The sequence below is a fragment of the Anolis carolinensis genome, chromosome 2 (genome assembly GCF_035594765.1).
Source record: "Anolis carolinensis isolate JA03-04 chromosome 2, rAnoCar3.1.pri, whole genome shotgun sequence".
Classification (NCBI taxonomy): Eukaryota; Metazoa; Chordata; class Lepidosauria; order Squamata; family Dactyloidae; genus Anolis; species Anolis carolinensis.
The window spans coordinates 197,414,068-197,430,645 of NC_085842.1; the positions used below are offsets into that span (position 1 = coordinate 197,414,068).

General features: G+C 41.9%; 1 protein-coding gene across 2 annotated transcripts in view; it reads left to right on the forward strand.

The window, feature by feature from the left end:
* The window catches only part of misp3 (MISP family member 3), a 48,164-nt gene extending 40,332 nt beyond the window's left edge, over positions 1-7,832 (forward strand). For both annotated transcript variants that reach the window (XM_008103720.3, XM_003216766.4), the window contains exon 4: positions 6,652-7,832. In XM_008103720.3, the coding sequence (XP_008101927.2) occupies positions 6,652-6,747 (96 nt within the window). In that variant the 3' untranslated portion in view covers positions 6,748-7,832. The remainder of the gene's footprint in view (positions 1-6,651) is intronic.
* The last annotated feature ends 8,746 nt before the right edge of the window (positions 7,833-16,578 follow it).

A 16,578-nucleotide genomic window follows, 5' to 3' on the forward strand; every position in this document is an offset into this window, starting at 1 on the left:
TCCAAATGTAACCGTATTGAAAGCCTGGTTCAAGGTGCTATATCTATCATCTCCGTCTATTTTATCAAATAGAATAGACCATTTCTTAAACCAGTCTCCTTTTATATAACTGTCCATATACTTGTTTTTCTTTTTGGTTAATGAAGTCATTGATTATATATTCCTATAAGACCACCAAGTTTCTAAATCCCATCTTGTATTGTCTCTCAATACTCGGGCTATCGTAGACTGTATTGCGGCTATCATATATTTTAGGATTTCTATCCAGTTATTGCTGTGTTCTATTGCCTCTTTAGTGAGAGACAAGAATCTGGCTTTATCCCACTTTAATTTTTCCCCTATTATTTCTTCCATTACATTTCTTATTTTACTGTAATAGTTCTCAATTTTTCTACATGTGGGAAAATGAACCTATTCCCTCACACTTATGCCAACATTTGTTGGAAATATTTCCCATTATATGAGCGAATCGAAGGGGGGTTCTGTACCATTTAGAAATTATTTTCCTTTGGGAGAATGAACCTATTCCCCCATACTTATGCCAACATTTCTTGGAAATATTTCCCGTTATATGAGCAAATCGAAGGGGGGTTCTGTACCATTTAGAGATTGTTTTCCTTTGGGAGAATGAACCTATTCCCCCATACTTATGCCAACATTTCTTGGAAATATTTCCCGTTATATGAGCAAATCGAAGGGGGGTTCTGTACCATTTAGAGATTATTTTCCTTTGGGAGAATGAACCTATTCCCCCATACTTATGCCAACATTTCTTGGAAATATTTCCCGTTATATGAGCAAATCGAAGGAGGGTTCTGTACCATTTAGAGATTGTTTTCCTTTGGGAGAATGAACCTATTCCCCCATACTTATGCCAACATTTCTTGGAAATATTTCCCGTTATATGAGCAAATCGAAAGGGGGTTCTGTACCATTTAGAGATTGTTTTCCTTTGGGAGAATGAACCTATTCCCCCATACTTATGCCAACATTTGTTGGAAATATTTCCCGTTATATGAGCAAATCGAAGGGGGGTTCTGTACCATTTAGAGATTGTTTTCCTTTGGGAGAATGAACCTATTCCCCCATACTTATGCCAACATTTGATGGAAATATTTCCCGTTACATGAGCAAATCGAAGGGGGGTTCTGTACCATTTAGAGATTATTTTCCTTTGGGTTTCTTTGATCCTGATAGGTTTTGTTTTCTGAATGTTGTCAATCCAAGACCTGATTAATTTCTCACTAAAGTTTTTTTCTTGTTTCCAATACTCTATGAGGATAGTTTTTGTGTTGTAAGATAAGGTTATTAGTTACTTGTACAATAGCCCGATAATTCCTTTGTCTTTTTCTACTTTCCTTTTGTCTGGTGGGGATTCATCTACCTCTCTCCTTTTCATAGCCTGAACTCTACTGGACAGGCCTAACCATGCTATCCAGTTCCCTTGACTTCCTTAGTCTTTTATCTTGTCCCCGTTTATTATTTCTCCATTGGGTTCCATGAGGCCCCCTACCTTTTTGATGCCGTTTTCTTCCAGGGCCCTTATTAGGTTTCTGAATACCTTGTCCTTATTTTCCAAGGTTTCTAATGGGAAAGGGTCGATTTTATTTATTTGTAATTTATTTTGCCATTTTTTTTCCAAATTAACAACATTGATAAGCAGGGGCCAACCTTTAAGTTCTTTAAGTCTATTCTCTCTCCCATACATGTTCCCCCTTTCCAGCTATTTGCTTCCTTTTCTATTTGAACCCATCTTTTTGACCCTTCCAGTTTGAATTCTAATAACTTGACTAACTGACTTGCCTCATAGCATATTCCCAAAGAAGGGGCATGAGCTTCTTAAAGACTTCTTGCAGAAGTTGACAATTGAATCACAGTGGAAGACCTAGAGATTTCTAGAGAATGTTTTGGCAGGTACAAAAATAGTTTAATTTGTGGCATTTCCACTTTTGTGGGGGTCCTGCATCCCTGACGCCTGTAAAAGCAGTGTATTTTAATGCTTAGGATTTGTGTGGAATTCAAACTATTTAACTCCTTTAATCAACATGCTGTCCTGATAAGTTTAACTGTATCAACCTCACCAAAACAACTAAAGGAGGGTACCAAAATTATTCTTATCTGTTTCAATTTGAGCCTATGAACAAACTGTCCTGATACTTCAAAGTAAGAGGCAGATCCACTGCCCTTAACAGTACACAATGCTTGCTGCCTGTGAAAAAAAGGGTTGCTTATCTTTTCCTTTGCATACCTCACCTTCTTTTTCACAAAGCCTCAATAGGCTCATTGTAATGCATTTGAATTTTGTATCCTTTCTACCTGATAGAAATAGACAAGCAAATGGTACATAACAGTGCTCAGCTGTCCTTCAAAAGGTTCCTCGCGAATACATTTCCCATTATTCAAATCCTGGCACAAAGTTTAGCATTCTTTTGTTTCATTTGCTCGTGTATTGATATGATTAAAAACAGACGCTGCCATTCACTTTTCAAATGCCAAAAATCCGTCTTCATTTCCATGATGATACAACAACACCCAGAAAGTAGGAATTCGAGGGTTGGACAAAGAATCTGGAGACATGTCTGCTCAGCCATAGAAGCCTATGGGTGAACTTGGACAAGTCACACTCTCTCAGCCTCAGAGGAAGGCATAAGCACCTTAACAAATCTTGCCAAGAAAATAGCATGATAGGTTTATTTTAGGATTGCCATAAGTGAGAAATGACTTGAAGATACCAACACAATCTACTGCTACAAGTTTGAAGTGACTTTCCTAGAGTGCAGAAGTATTCATTTTTGGACTGCATCTCCTAACCTAAATCCTCTATCCAGCACAGGAAATTTATTTATTTATTTATTTATTTACGTCATTTCTATCCCACCTTTCTCACTCGAGGGGATTCAAGGCAGTTTACAGATCTGGCAAAGGTTCAATGCCAATAAAACAACAATACAGTAGAGTAAAAACACAGAGCAATTAAAACAATTAGGCATTAAAACACATGAAACAATATACAAAACTTAAAACATATAAAGCGCATAAATCCATCTGCCCAAAAACCTTGCGCATAATCCATGAACCAGGCCGTGTCGAAGTCATGAAAATTTATTCATCCTAAAACCGAGCTTTCCTGAGCTGTGTCTTCCATAGTATCTAAAAGCAGGGTCTTTTCTTTCCATCTTGTGCCCTCTCTTTTTACTTTGTCAAAAATGAGCTGAGAGAAATTATAGCTATGAATCCAAAAACTTGGGCAAAGAACCAGGTATCAGTCCCAGATCTGGGATACAAAACATATACCCCTTTACAGAGCAAATGCATGGGCTGAAGCAAAATTATGCTTAGCGAGATGGCATTATTATGAGGCAAGGTAATAGCTTGGATATAGGGAACCCTTGGCTCTTCATCTACCTTGGTCAACAAGTCCAATCAGCCCCAAATTCTTTCTGTCCCCCAATTTTCTAAGATTGTAGACAGAGAAACAATGAAAATTGTTCATATCCAGAACTTTTATATTCACGGTGTTCATATTCCTTTGGTCACTTTACCTGTCTTTTTAATGGTTCAAACTCACATGTCTATTGTATAGCACCATTGCTACATTTCTAAATGATTAGCTTAGGTTTCCAATTATTACAATGCTAGGATTTTGGGGCAAGGAACTATCATTTTATTTAGAGGTGGGAGCATTTTTATTTGGGGGGACAATGTCCTCACTTTGTCTCCTCCTTCCTCCCCCCCTTCATTTATATCCTGTCTTTGTACCAATAACACTATGTAACATGATTTTTGTTCCTGGGTTATAAATATTATTTCCTAATTGGTTCTATCATAAGAACATGGGAAAAAGTTATTAAACCACAAAAACGTTGTTTTTGTGGGACATCCTGCAACACATTTTACTATAGTTTTTAATGAATATCTCATAGAGTCTCAACCAATCCAATATAATTTGTTGCAGCCATAAAAACAAAGTTTCTAGAATATAACTAATACTTTCAAAGAAAGTGCCACGCCACTAAACAGGAAATAACACTTTCAAACCAGGAACACATTACAAATGAAAAGCAATACAAAAACATCAATAAAAGTATAAATATAAAAAAATTACAAATAATTAAACAATGAATTGAATTCAAACATTAAGCATTAAAAATACAAGGTATTAACATTCGTTAAAAGACTTTATACAAAGCTTAATAAACAGACCTCTTAGCATTAAAAATCCAACCCTGGTCAGTTAGGAATTGCCCGGCGACACGAAACGGTTTTGACCTGCCAATGGAAAGAGAACAAGGACAGGGCCATCAGAAACTAGGTGGGATCATGATCTATTTATGACTCTTATTCATGGTGACCCCATGAATGAGAGCACCTCCAATTCACTCTATTCTCAATAGTCCTGCTTGCAAATTTACGTTCATGGCTTCCTTGACTGAATCCATCCATCTGGAATGCAGTCTTCCTGTTGTGCTACTGCCTTCCACTTTTCCCAGCATTATTGTCTTTTCTAGTGGACCATGATACCAAAATACATATCATGGCCCACAATGATTTCTAGGGTCAGTTCAGGCCTGATTTGCTCTAGGAACTATGTATTGGTCTTTTTTAGCACTTGACAGTATCCATACCATTCTTTTCCAGCACATCTCAAATGAGTTCATTCTCTTCTTATCAGTTTTCTTCACTGCTCAGCTTTCACAACTATACATAGAGATAGGGAATATGGTGGCATGAACCATCTCTTTGGTATTCAGTTCCATATATTTATATTTAGCATTCAGTTCCATATATTTACATTTCAGAATCTTGTCTAATTCCCCACATCTACCATTCATCATGCCATGCTCTGAAGCTTTCATTACCAGTTAGCATATATCAACGTCTTGCTGTGCCAGGTTTTAATTTTAGAAGCTAGTCATAGAGCTTTGGAATTGTATTTCGCTCAATGTTGTTGTCTTTTCCCTATATACAGTATTTATGATCTATGGCAAGGATGTAATATGGTTCTCAGTTACTCTTTTATGACATGAGAAAGCAAGATGTGCTCCAATTGATATTAGTAGGTAGGAAGAATTTCGTCTGCATTCTCTGTCCCATGCACTAAAATGCCATGGGAATAAGACCCATGGAAAAACATTTAATTTGCTGGGGAAAACAGGTGACCCTCTAGATCAGTGGTTCCCAGCCTGTGGTCCGTGGAACTAAAGAACTAAAATATGGTCTGCAGCCTCACCATTACTACATCGTTGCAATGGGAGCGACTGATCTCGCGAAACCCTGTTATAGTGCTGAGGCAATGGGGATATTGGGAAGGGAGAGGCTGACAACCCATGAAAGACACAACAACAAGCCTCCTGACTGTTGCTTCTCCTCCTCCTCCCTCCCCCTGAGCCGTTCCATGTGGCACCTAGAAGCAGAGGCGCCTTGGTGTCCTTGTTTTTAGGCCTATTCCTCGGGTTATTTGGGGTGCTGATTCAGAAAATTGCATTGGATAGACCACATCAGCTCTAGATTATTGAATATGGTTTTCTGTGGGCGAGCAGATGGCAACTACTGGATGGTATATGTCCTGTATCAGAAACTAGAGCTGATACGGTCCATCCGATGCATTTTCTGAAACAGCACCCCAAATAATGAAACCGAATATAAAGTTGAAGAAAAACTGATTCATAACCCTTTTGATACTCATGTTGGAGAGTGGTCCCTGGTCAAAGTGGTCCCTGGTCAAAGTGATCCCTGGTCAAGTGGACCCTGGTCAAAAAAAGGTTGGGAACCACTGCTCTAGATGTTTCAAGACTGCTCATTCCAGCAATCCTCACTATTTACGATTTTGACTGATGGGTATTGCTGTTCAAAAATATCAAAAGGGCTACAAGTTGCCCACATCTGCTGTTATATTTACTACCATGTTGATGTGCCTCAAGTGGCCGTGCACGTGTCCGTACATTTTTCCATAAATGCTAAATAATAACAACAACAAATAACAACAGTTCATGTATTGTGGTAGCTTACAACTAACTTATAGCTTATAACTAATGGCGCTCCATGCAGTCATGCTGGCCACGTGACCTTAGAGGTGTCGGCGGACAACGCTGGCTCTTTGGCTTAGAAATGGAGATGAGCACCAATCCCCAGAGTTGGACATGACTAGACTTAATATCAGGGGAAAACCTTTTCCTTTACCTACAACTAAACCATGAAATGTATTAGTTAAAAACAACCCCATCCACCAGTTGAATGAAACTGCCTGAATTTGTACTAAATGATGGTTGGTTTGGGGGGTGGGGTGAATTAGGGAGTACTTATCGTTCTGCCTCCATTCTCTATGTCCTGAAATGAACCTTGGCCATGAAACGGTGAGCCATGGGCTCAATCCAATGGATACAATCCATTTTTCTTTACAGAAGATAATGGCATTGAATCTGTTTCTGGAGCCAAATCTTCCTCCATCCCTGAGAATAGTTACTTTTCGGGCTACAGATTCCAGATTCTCAGGCAGTATGGCCAGTGGATATGCTGGTTGGAAAACGTGGGAGCTGTCATCCAAAAATACTTTCTCTCTTTATCCTGTTCTCTCCTAAAGGAACAACCAGGGATCTTCCTGGAATATTGCTCACTAACCCGGCTTCTTTCTCTCCCCTATTGAACCCACAGTCAGAGAAAAGTCCTCGAATCCTTCGTCGCCAGAGGAGTGCCTTAATCGAACGCTGGGAGTCAGGGGCCGTTGGCAACCAGGAGGATGAAGATTAGAGACATTTTCTCAGCAAGAAGCAGCAGCGGTTCGCATCTCCATGGCGGACCTGGGGGGAGCTTCCCCATTCCTATGCAAGGACGTACTACCAGAGCCAACTATGTTTTCCTTTCACTCAGCCTTTTGATTTGACTTTCCCCAAAAAAACATATCTGCAGGGCGATTGTGGGATGGAACTATGTTTGTAATAGGCTGTCTTCTTCCAAACTTTTTCTATGGAATGAGGAGAAGGGATGAATGGGTAGGCTTCAAGTGCACAAAGCTTGACTATGTGCGAGTGTTACATTTCAAGGTGGATTCATTCCAAGTGCTTTTCACATTCAGCTCCATGCTAGGTTTTCCTTGGCTCTGACCTGTATTAGTCAGACACTCTGCAAGAGATTTATGGGTGCATCCATACAGGAGGCACATGCCCAAAGAGGCACTGTTAGGCACACTCTTAGGATGTCTGGATTCATAAAAGAGGGCAGACATTAGGGAATGTTACTTTTTGAACTTCAACTCCCAGAATCTCCCCATCCCACTTCTGGTTGGGGATTCTGGAAACTATAGTCTAATAAATATCCTCACTAAGCACTTGAGCTGTGCCTGCAACTCCCATCCCAGCAGAATATTTTTGTATTGGGGAAATTCACTGGTTACAGAGGACCAATAGTTTTTGCAGATATATGTCTCAGAAGATTGCAGGAAGTTACACTTTGGAGTATAACTCCCAGAATCCTTAGGTAAGGAATTCTGTGTGTTGCAGTCAGGAAAGGATTTCTCACTGCCAGCCCTGGTCCCTGTGACTGAGTACTACTTCCAATAAGACCTTTCCATCTTTCTGTATGATAAATTTGACATGCTTTTTCCTTTGAGTATTTAACTCTGAGACCAAAACAAAATATGTCTTATAAGAACCACAGACTACAGATAGCAATGTGCTCCATATTTTCACTGGGCAAAAAGTGATTGTCTCATAGAGTATGCTCTGCCTCAGATTTTTTTTAATTCATCAAAACTAGAATCCTTCAGTTAAAAGAGATGCTTGATTTCGCGTATTTCAGTCAGAATTAAACACCATTAAAAAAGGAGCGACTCCAAATTGTTGACTTTTTGTAAACACTCCAAGATTTTCTGGCCTCAGAAAAATGGGCGGAAGCATGCTTTTTAGACAAAATATTGGTTGGTTTCCTCCAATGCTGGAAAAAAAATCATAGAATCATAGAATCCTAGAGTTGTAAGAGACCTCACGGGCCATCCAGTCCAACCCCCTGCCAAGAAGCAGGAAAATGGCATTCAAAGCACCCCGACAGATGGCCATCCAGCCACTGCTTAAAAGCCTCCAAAGAAGGAGCCTCCACCACACTCCAGGGCAGAGAGTTCCACTGCTGAACAGCCCTCACAGTGAGGAAGTTCTTCCTAATGTTCAGGGTGAATCTCCTTTCCTGTAGTTTGAAGCCATTGTTCCGCGTCCTGATCTCCAGGGCAGCAGAAAACAAGCTTGCTCTCTCCTCCCCATGATGTCCCCTCACATATTTATACATGGCTATCATGTCTCCTCTCAGCCTTCTCTTCTGCAGGCTAAACATGCCCAGCTCTTTAAGCCGCCCCTCATAGGGCTTGTTTTCCAGACCCTTGATCATTTTAGTCACCCTCCTCTGGACACTTTCCAGCTTGTCATCATCTCCCTTCAATTGCGGTGCCCAGAATTGGACACAGTATTCCAGGTGTGGTCTGACCAAGACAGAATAGAGGCAGAATAAATGTCTGCCTAGGTGCCAGATGCCAACTGAAGAAAAAAAGGTTTCACAAAGAGGAGTAAACCTGCTATAATAGTGCATGGGTTTTTCTTGGGATGGGTCAGGTTGACTGGACTCTGAGGGGAGGAGGGACGGACGGAAAGATAAACAAATAGGGAAAAGAAAATACAGGATGGTAAATGTAAAAAATCTTATTATGAGTGATTAAAATGGTTAAAGCTAATAAGGTTGATATTTTATGTTTGCAGGAATGTCATCAGAGGAGGGATAATACCCCACTATTTAATGATAGGATATGGAGACATATATATGCATTGAAAGGTTCCAATAAGGCACGTGATGTGCCAATTTTAATCAAAAATACAATAAACTTCCAACTGGAAATGTAAAAAGGGACACAAAAGGGTAATAGGTAATGTTAAAAGGAAAAATGGGAAAATTAGAATTACTCTGGTCTGTATATATGCTCCACACAAAAAACAAAACTACGTTTCAAATATGTAATTATCCCCACCACATGTTCATCACTGAGCCTTTTGGTTCTGGTGTGTATTTGTGTTTCTCTTTTTGTCCTGTCAATACAGTCAGAAAAAAATGCCACTGAATGTTATTATGTAGCTCTGTCAACAACTTTATGTACCTGCCTTCCCTTCTCCTTAAGGAGTTTTGAACTGCCATGGCTCCAATTTATGAACTTGAAACTATAGGTCAGTAGTTCTCAACCTGTGGATCCCCAGGTGTTTTGGTCTACAATTCCCAGAAATCCCAGCCAGTTTATCAGCTGTTAGGATTCCTGGGAGCTGAAGACCAAAACATCTGGGGACTCACAAGTTGATAACCACTGCTATAGGTGGTCCAGTGAATTCTGCAATCTAGAACTCTTAAGGCTGTAGGACCAGTGAATTTTGTTGGAATCTTCAAGCTTGGGGGCTATCAAGGTATCTAGATCAAATCTGATCTGGACATTTCTATATTCCAGAAGGGGCACTAGCATCATCACCCTTTTCCTGCTCTGATGAGTGCAGGAAAAGAGGATGCATTTGTGTCCATGTCATCTCTGCTACCACTCCCAGCCAGACACAGATTTGCATCCAAGCTGCTGGTCATCATGGGTGCCCCATTCTCAAACCTGCAGAAGCACCTGTGCTACCAGAAAGAAGGAGATCACCCTCCTTCTCCTCCTCCCTTGTTGCATGGGTGCCTCTGCTGATGTCAGAACAGGGCACACATGATGACCAGGGGTTTTCACAAAGCTCAGTATCCATCTTGGAGTGGCAACGGCACAGAAGGTCAGTTGATGATCCAGTTGGGCCAATGAAGTGTCAGCCTGGCTGGAATATGTGAATGTCTGCATTGTGGCAGTGTAGACCAGTGGTTCTTAACCTGTGGGTCCCCAGATATTTTGGCCTTCAACTCCAAGAAATTTGGCTAAAGCGCAAAATGAGCTCAGGCTTGCCAGGGACATTAAAAACAACAAAAAAGGCTTTTTTGCCTACGTTGGTAGAAAAAGGAAGAACAAGTAGGCAATAGAACCTCTGCGAGGAGAAGATGGGGTGATGGCGACAGGGGACAGGGAAAATGCAGAACTACTTAATGCCTTCTTTGCCTCGGTCTTCTCACAAAAAGAAAGCCATCTTCAACCTCAGCAACATGGAATGGACGAAGGATTGGGGGAAATCCAACCCCAAATAGGAAAACAAGTTGTCCAGGAACACCTGGCCTCTCTAAATGAATTCAAGTCCCCAGGGCCAGATCAGCTACATCCAAGAGTATTGAAGGAACTAGCTGAGGTTATTTCAGAACCACTGGCAATTATCTTTGAGAGTTCTTGGAGAACGGGAGAAGTCCCAGCAGATTGGAGGAGGGCAAATGTGGTCCCTATCTTCAAGAAGGGAAAAAGGAACGACCCAAACAATTACCATCCAGTCAGTCTCACGTCGATACCAGGCAAGATCTTGGAAAAGATCATTAAGGAAGTGGTCTACGAACATCTAGAAACAAATGCTGTCATTGCTAATAGCCAACACGGATTTACCAAAAACAAGTCATGCCAGACTAATCTGATCTCTTTTTTCGATAGAGTTACAAGTTGGGTTGATACAGGGAACGCCGTGGATGTAGCGTATCTAGATTTCAGTAAGGCCTTCGACAAAGTCCCCCACGATCTTCTGGCAAACAAACTAGTAAAATGTGGGCTAGACAAAATGACGGTTAGGTGGATCTGTAATTGGCTAAGCGAACGAACCCAAAGGGTGCTCTAGATCCAGGGAAGTCATGCTCCCCCTCTATTCTGCCTTGGTCAGACCACACCTGGAATACTGTGTCCAATTCTGGGCACCACAGTTGAAGGGAGATGTTGACAAGCTGGAAAGCGTCCAGAGGAGGGCAACTTAAATGATTAAGGGTCTGGAGAACAAGCCCTAAGAGGAGCGGCTTAAAGAGCTAGGCATGTTTAGCCTGCAGAAGAGAAGGCTGAGAGGAGACATGATAGCCATGTACAAATACGTGAGGGGAAGTCATAGGGAGGAGGGAGCAAGCTTGTTTTCTGCTGCCCTGCAGACTAGGACACGGAACAATGGCTTCAAACTACAGGAAAGGAGATTCCACCTGACTATCAGGAAGAACTTCCTCACTGTGAGGGCTGTTCGACAGTGGAATTCTCTCCCCCGGACTGTGGTGGAGGCTCCTTCTTTGGAGGCTTTTAAACAGAGGCTGGATGGCCATCTGTCGGGGGTGCTTTGAATGCAATTTCTTGCTTCTTGGCAGGGGGTTGGACTGGATGGTCCATGAGGTCTCTTCCAACTCTACTATTCTATGATTCTATGAAATCCTAAAAGCTGGTAAACTGGTTGTGATATCTGAGAGTTGTAGGCCAAAGCACCTGGGGACCCACAGGTTGAGAACTACTGGTGTAGACTCACTCTTATTCAAATGACACTGCTCTCCATAGAGTGTGTAAAAGTTCAATAGAGGGAGGGCAGTGGAAGTCATGGCTTGAGGCTGGTGATATGGAAAGAGATGTCAAGGGACACGTATTATAGGTCACAGTGCATCTTCTCCCACTTAAGGTAGGAAGAGCTCAAAAAAACCAATGAAAGGCATCCAGGAGTAAAGGCACCCAACAAATTCTAGTTTTATCCAGACTTTTCTTCCTTGAAATAAAGTAGATACAGTGCAGTCACAGGGCTATGTGTCACCCACTGGGCTGTTTTTATGCCACAACCCTTCCAACCTCTGAATCCCATCCCCTTTTAAGGTATTTGGTAAAGGAGAATTACCGTATGTCTCCCTGGAGTCTCCAGAGGTGCCAATTCTCCATTCTCATTCGCGCCGTCAAATACATGTCTTTTGTTTTTCATTTCTCTTTTAGAATCTAGTCTTCTAAAGCAAAATCTGGTTTCCTGTCACAGTTTTCATGTTCCTTTAATTTACTGATTTTCCTACCGATCAAATGTACTAGGGTAGTGGTTCTCAACCTGGGGTCCCCAGATGTTTTTGGCCTACAACTCCCAGAAATCCAGCCAGTTTACCAGCTATTAGGATTTCTGGGAGTTGGAGGGCAAAAACAAATGGTTTTTGAGAACCACTGTACTTGGGTGATGAGGTACAACATCTGGTTTCCTGTGACAGATGTGCAGCCTATATGTGATGTCTGATGGAAAACACAGGAGGATCATATGAATCAAAACCCTTCTAAGCTGCCTTCTGCTTGCTGGCTTAAAATTGTTGACCAAACTATTATTTAGTCATAAACTAAAACAAGTGATTTCAGTCTTATGATCAGCAGATTGTAGTTTCCAAAATAGCATTACAGGAATTCAATACTTAGCAATTTGTGGAACCTGGGCTTAGGGAGTCCAGGATTCAAATCCCTGCTCAACTGTTGAACCATAATAAGTGACCCTGGCAAAATACATCCTTACACCACTAGAGAAAGGCAATGAATAAACCTTGCCAAGAAAACAAGAATAACCTCCAAAAACACATTAAATCATTTGAAAAAATGTCTTAGCTTGTTAGAATAGTCAATTAATACATATCCTACAAAATGATTCTGAAATTCATGCCACATTTTCAATTTGCATCCATCACATTAGTTTACTTAAGTTCTCCCTTTACATTAAAAATATCCAAGTTAATTGATAACTTCATTTGTTTTCATGAGTTAGTTCCTTTGTCAGGTATTTTCGTAATCTTTATAACTGTGTAATCTATTTGCAAATAACTACAGATAGTTATCAATTATTGCCCCTGAGATAGCAGGTGTGATGCAGAACAGGACTGAACTGTGGTTGTAAAAAAATCCTGTTTGTCAGCCAGGAAGGAACAACCGGTAGGTATTAGTCTTGTGGAGGAAGGCAGGCATTTTTAGTTGGATAGTTTCCTTTTCTCCTTTCTTTATTGAAAGCATTTCTGCATTCTCGTGGCGACAAATAAAAAACCAATTAAAACAGTGCAAAAACAAGAACCTTTTTTGTAAGGAGTGTTTTCTTGAATAGCATGATGTAAAAACTTGTAAAAGCAGTCTAAAAATAATCCTAGAATCCAGTTTTGAAGCAGTTAAGCTGGCCATTTCAAACACCGAATGCCATCTCCTTAAAAGAGGTGGAGCCAGCCTAACTTCCTCGGGTGTGGAGTTTCATAGAAAGGGCACTGTTACAGAGGAAGCCGTTGCTTGTACCCACCAATCTAATTTCACATAAGACTTCATCCCACTGAACAGGTCAAGTGTCTGGGAGAGTAGGTTTACCATTCAGCTTAGGGCCCTTCCAGACAGGCCCTATATCCCAGGTTTTCTGCTTATCCTAGATTATCTGGCAATGGGGACTCATATAATCCAGTTTGAAGCAGAAAACCTGGGATCAGATCCTAGGACCCTGATGGCAAACCTATGACACACTTGTCAGCACTGACACGCGCAGCCATTTTTGATGACACACGGCCGCATGCAGCTGCATACAGAGAAGTATGGGGCTGCATACTGAGAAAGATATTTCATCCTCAGCTCTTGCATAGCCAGGTTCAGTACCAGAGGGTAAAACATTTGCTGTAGTGTTGATACTTTGTGCTGGAGGTCTGTAGGCCAAAACAACGGAGCGTCTAGTTCTGGGACTTCTGGTTATTTATTTATTTACAGTATTTATATTCCACCCTTCTCACCCCAAAGTGGACTCAGGGCGGATCACAATACACATGTATATGGCAAACATTCAATGCCATTAGACATATGACATATATAGACAGACACAGAGGCAATTTAACATTTTCCAGCTTCCGGCTTCATGAGGGTATGCTTGATTCCGGCCACAGGGGGAGCTGCCGCTTCACCGAGTCCTTGATGGAGTACTTCCTTATTCCTTTCCGCACGCTGCTGGAAGTTTTTATGGTGTCATAGATTAGTTAAATTGGCCTCCCCACATAAAGCGGTACCTAAATTTTCTACTCAACAGATGTAACTGTCTTTCGAGCAGCATAGGTCAACAGCAAGCTAGGCTATTAATGGTCGGGAGCTCACCAGGCTAGCTTCGAAGTCATGACCTTTCGATCAGTAGTGATTTATTGCAGCTGGCTACTAACCAGCTGCGCCACAGCCCGGCCCGGTTAGACCTTTAGGGGATATTTGACCTCACTTCTAGCCAGTGGAGCAGGGAGCAATGGAATGGCGCAGGAGACGCATCTCTGGGGGCCTTGTGATCGCCATTACCAGCAACCACAAAACCACAGCAACCACCATCAAATCTACTGTTCTGGAGTGTCGTAGATTTCTAATTGACCATCATTACTAAGATAAGTGAGAGGGAGGCTGGGAGAGGCGAAGGCCTGTGTTATGGGTGCCGTTTCCTGCCATTAGAAATAGTGAAGTGACACACCACCTAAGTTATGTTTGATTTTTTGGCGAATTTTGACACACCAAGCTCAAAAGGTTGCCCATCACTGTCCTAGGATATAAAGCCTGTCTGGAAGGGCCCTCCGTTTTGAAATTAAATGGATGATTTTCCTACCTCCAACGCACACTCTTCAATCTATAGTGTTGGGACACACAACAGAGCCTCCTCCAAGATCTCAGATTTCTGGAAGGCTCCTATGGTCCTTCATGCATCTGGGCTCCAATGAGTTTAGGGTTCTATAGGTCAAGACTTGCAGTGAGTTGAGAAGAGAAGCAAATTGGAATCCAATGCAGTTCTTGCTAAACAGTTCCAGCTTATCTGTCCAAACGTATCTACCTCTATGACCCACCTCGGAGGTTAAGATCATCGGGGAGCCCCTGCTCTCAGTCCCACCACCTTCGCAAGCACAACTAGTGGGGACGAGAGGCAGGGCCTTGTCACTAGTGGCCCCTCGTCTGTGGAACTCCCTCCCCAATGAAATCAGGTCATCCCCCTCCTCCTATCCTTCAGGGAAAAACTGAAGACGTGGCTATGGGACCAAACATTCAACCAGTAATTTGTAGCAGTGCAATAATGATAATGAATTAATGTGATCAACAAATGGACGAGCCTTGGACTACGATTTGAATTTGCGTGATTTTAATTGGTGTTTTAATCATTGATGTTTCAATTGTATGGATTTCAATTGTATCTGTTTATTTTCAGATTTATACGTGTTGGCATCAAATTGTTGCCTGCTGTGAAGCCACCCTGAGTCCCCTTTGGGGTGAGAAGGATGGGTTACAAATGTGGGAAATGATGATGATGATGATGATGATGATGATGATGATGATGTTATGGGTCTAAAATGCACACCTGACACCACTCGGGCTTCTACATTTTGTACTAGCTTCAGTTTCCAAGCATTTTCCAAGGGCAGCGCCTTGTAGAGTGCATTACCGAAATCTAATTGAGAGGTAAAATAATGGAGTGCATTTGTATGAAATCATTGTTCGTTTTGTTTAGTTTGATTCGTTTTGTATCAGTTTTGTATTTGTCCCCATTTCCAAAAATGGGGCGCCTATATGAATAGAATTTAAGTCTCGCTTATAAAAAAAATGGGAGTCCCGATGGCGAAGTGTGTTAAAGCACTGAGCTGCTGAACTTGCAGACCAAAAGGTCCCAGGTTCAAACCCCGGGAGCGGCGGGAGCGGCCGCTGTTAGCTCCAGGTTCTGCCAACCTAGCAGTTCGAAAACATGCCAATGTGAGTAGATCAATAGGTACCGCTCCGGCGGGAAGGTAACGGCGCTCCATGCAGTCATGCTGGCCACATGACCTTGGAGGTGTCTACGGACAACGCCGGCTCTTCGGCTTAGAAATGGAGATGAGCACCAACCCCCAGAGTCAGACATGACTGGACTTAACGTCAGGGGAAACCTTTACCTTTTACCTTATAAAAAAATGAAATTTTTCGGACCATTGGGTGCAATGGCTTCTGATGCTCACCCCTCCTCTCCCCCACTCGGTTTTTGGGCTAGAGGGGTGAAAATCGCCACGCACAGAGGGCGTTTCTACCCCTTTTCGCCCATCAACTTTTAAAACATTTGGGTCTTCCCCAGAGTACTGTTGTTAGGGTGGGAGGAATAACTCTTCTCTGTTTGAGGCAGGTGTGAATGTTTGAATTGGCCACCTTGATTAGCATGGAAAAGCCTTTCAGCTTCAAGGTCTGGCTGCTTCCTGCCTGGGGGAATCCTTTGTTTGGAGATGTTGGCTAGTCCTAATTATTTCTTGTCTTCTAAGTGTTGTTCTTTTTTTACTGCCCCGATATTAGATTTTTTTAAAAATACTCAGATTTTGTTCATTTTCATGGTTTCTTTCTGTTGACATTGTCCACATGTTTGTGAATTTCAGTGGCTTCATGGATATCTAAACCCCAACTGTCTAGTATCCAACTGACTTCACAACCTTTGAGGAGAGCGAGGAGAGGGAAGAAAGAAAGGAGTCGATAGGAAAACGAAAAGGGGAAATAAAGGGAAGTGAAGAGGGAAGGGAAAAAAGAGCGAAGGAATCAAGAAAGAGGGAAAGAAGGGAGAAAGGAAGGAAGGGGGAAAAGATGGAGGGAAGGAAGGAAGGAAGGAAGGAAGGAAGGAAGGAAGGAAGGAAGGAAGGAAGGAAGGAAGGAAGGAAGGAAGGAAGGAAGGAAGGAAGGAAGGGAGAAAA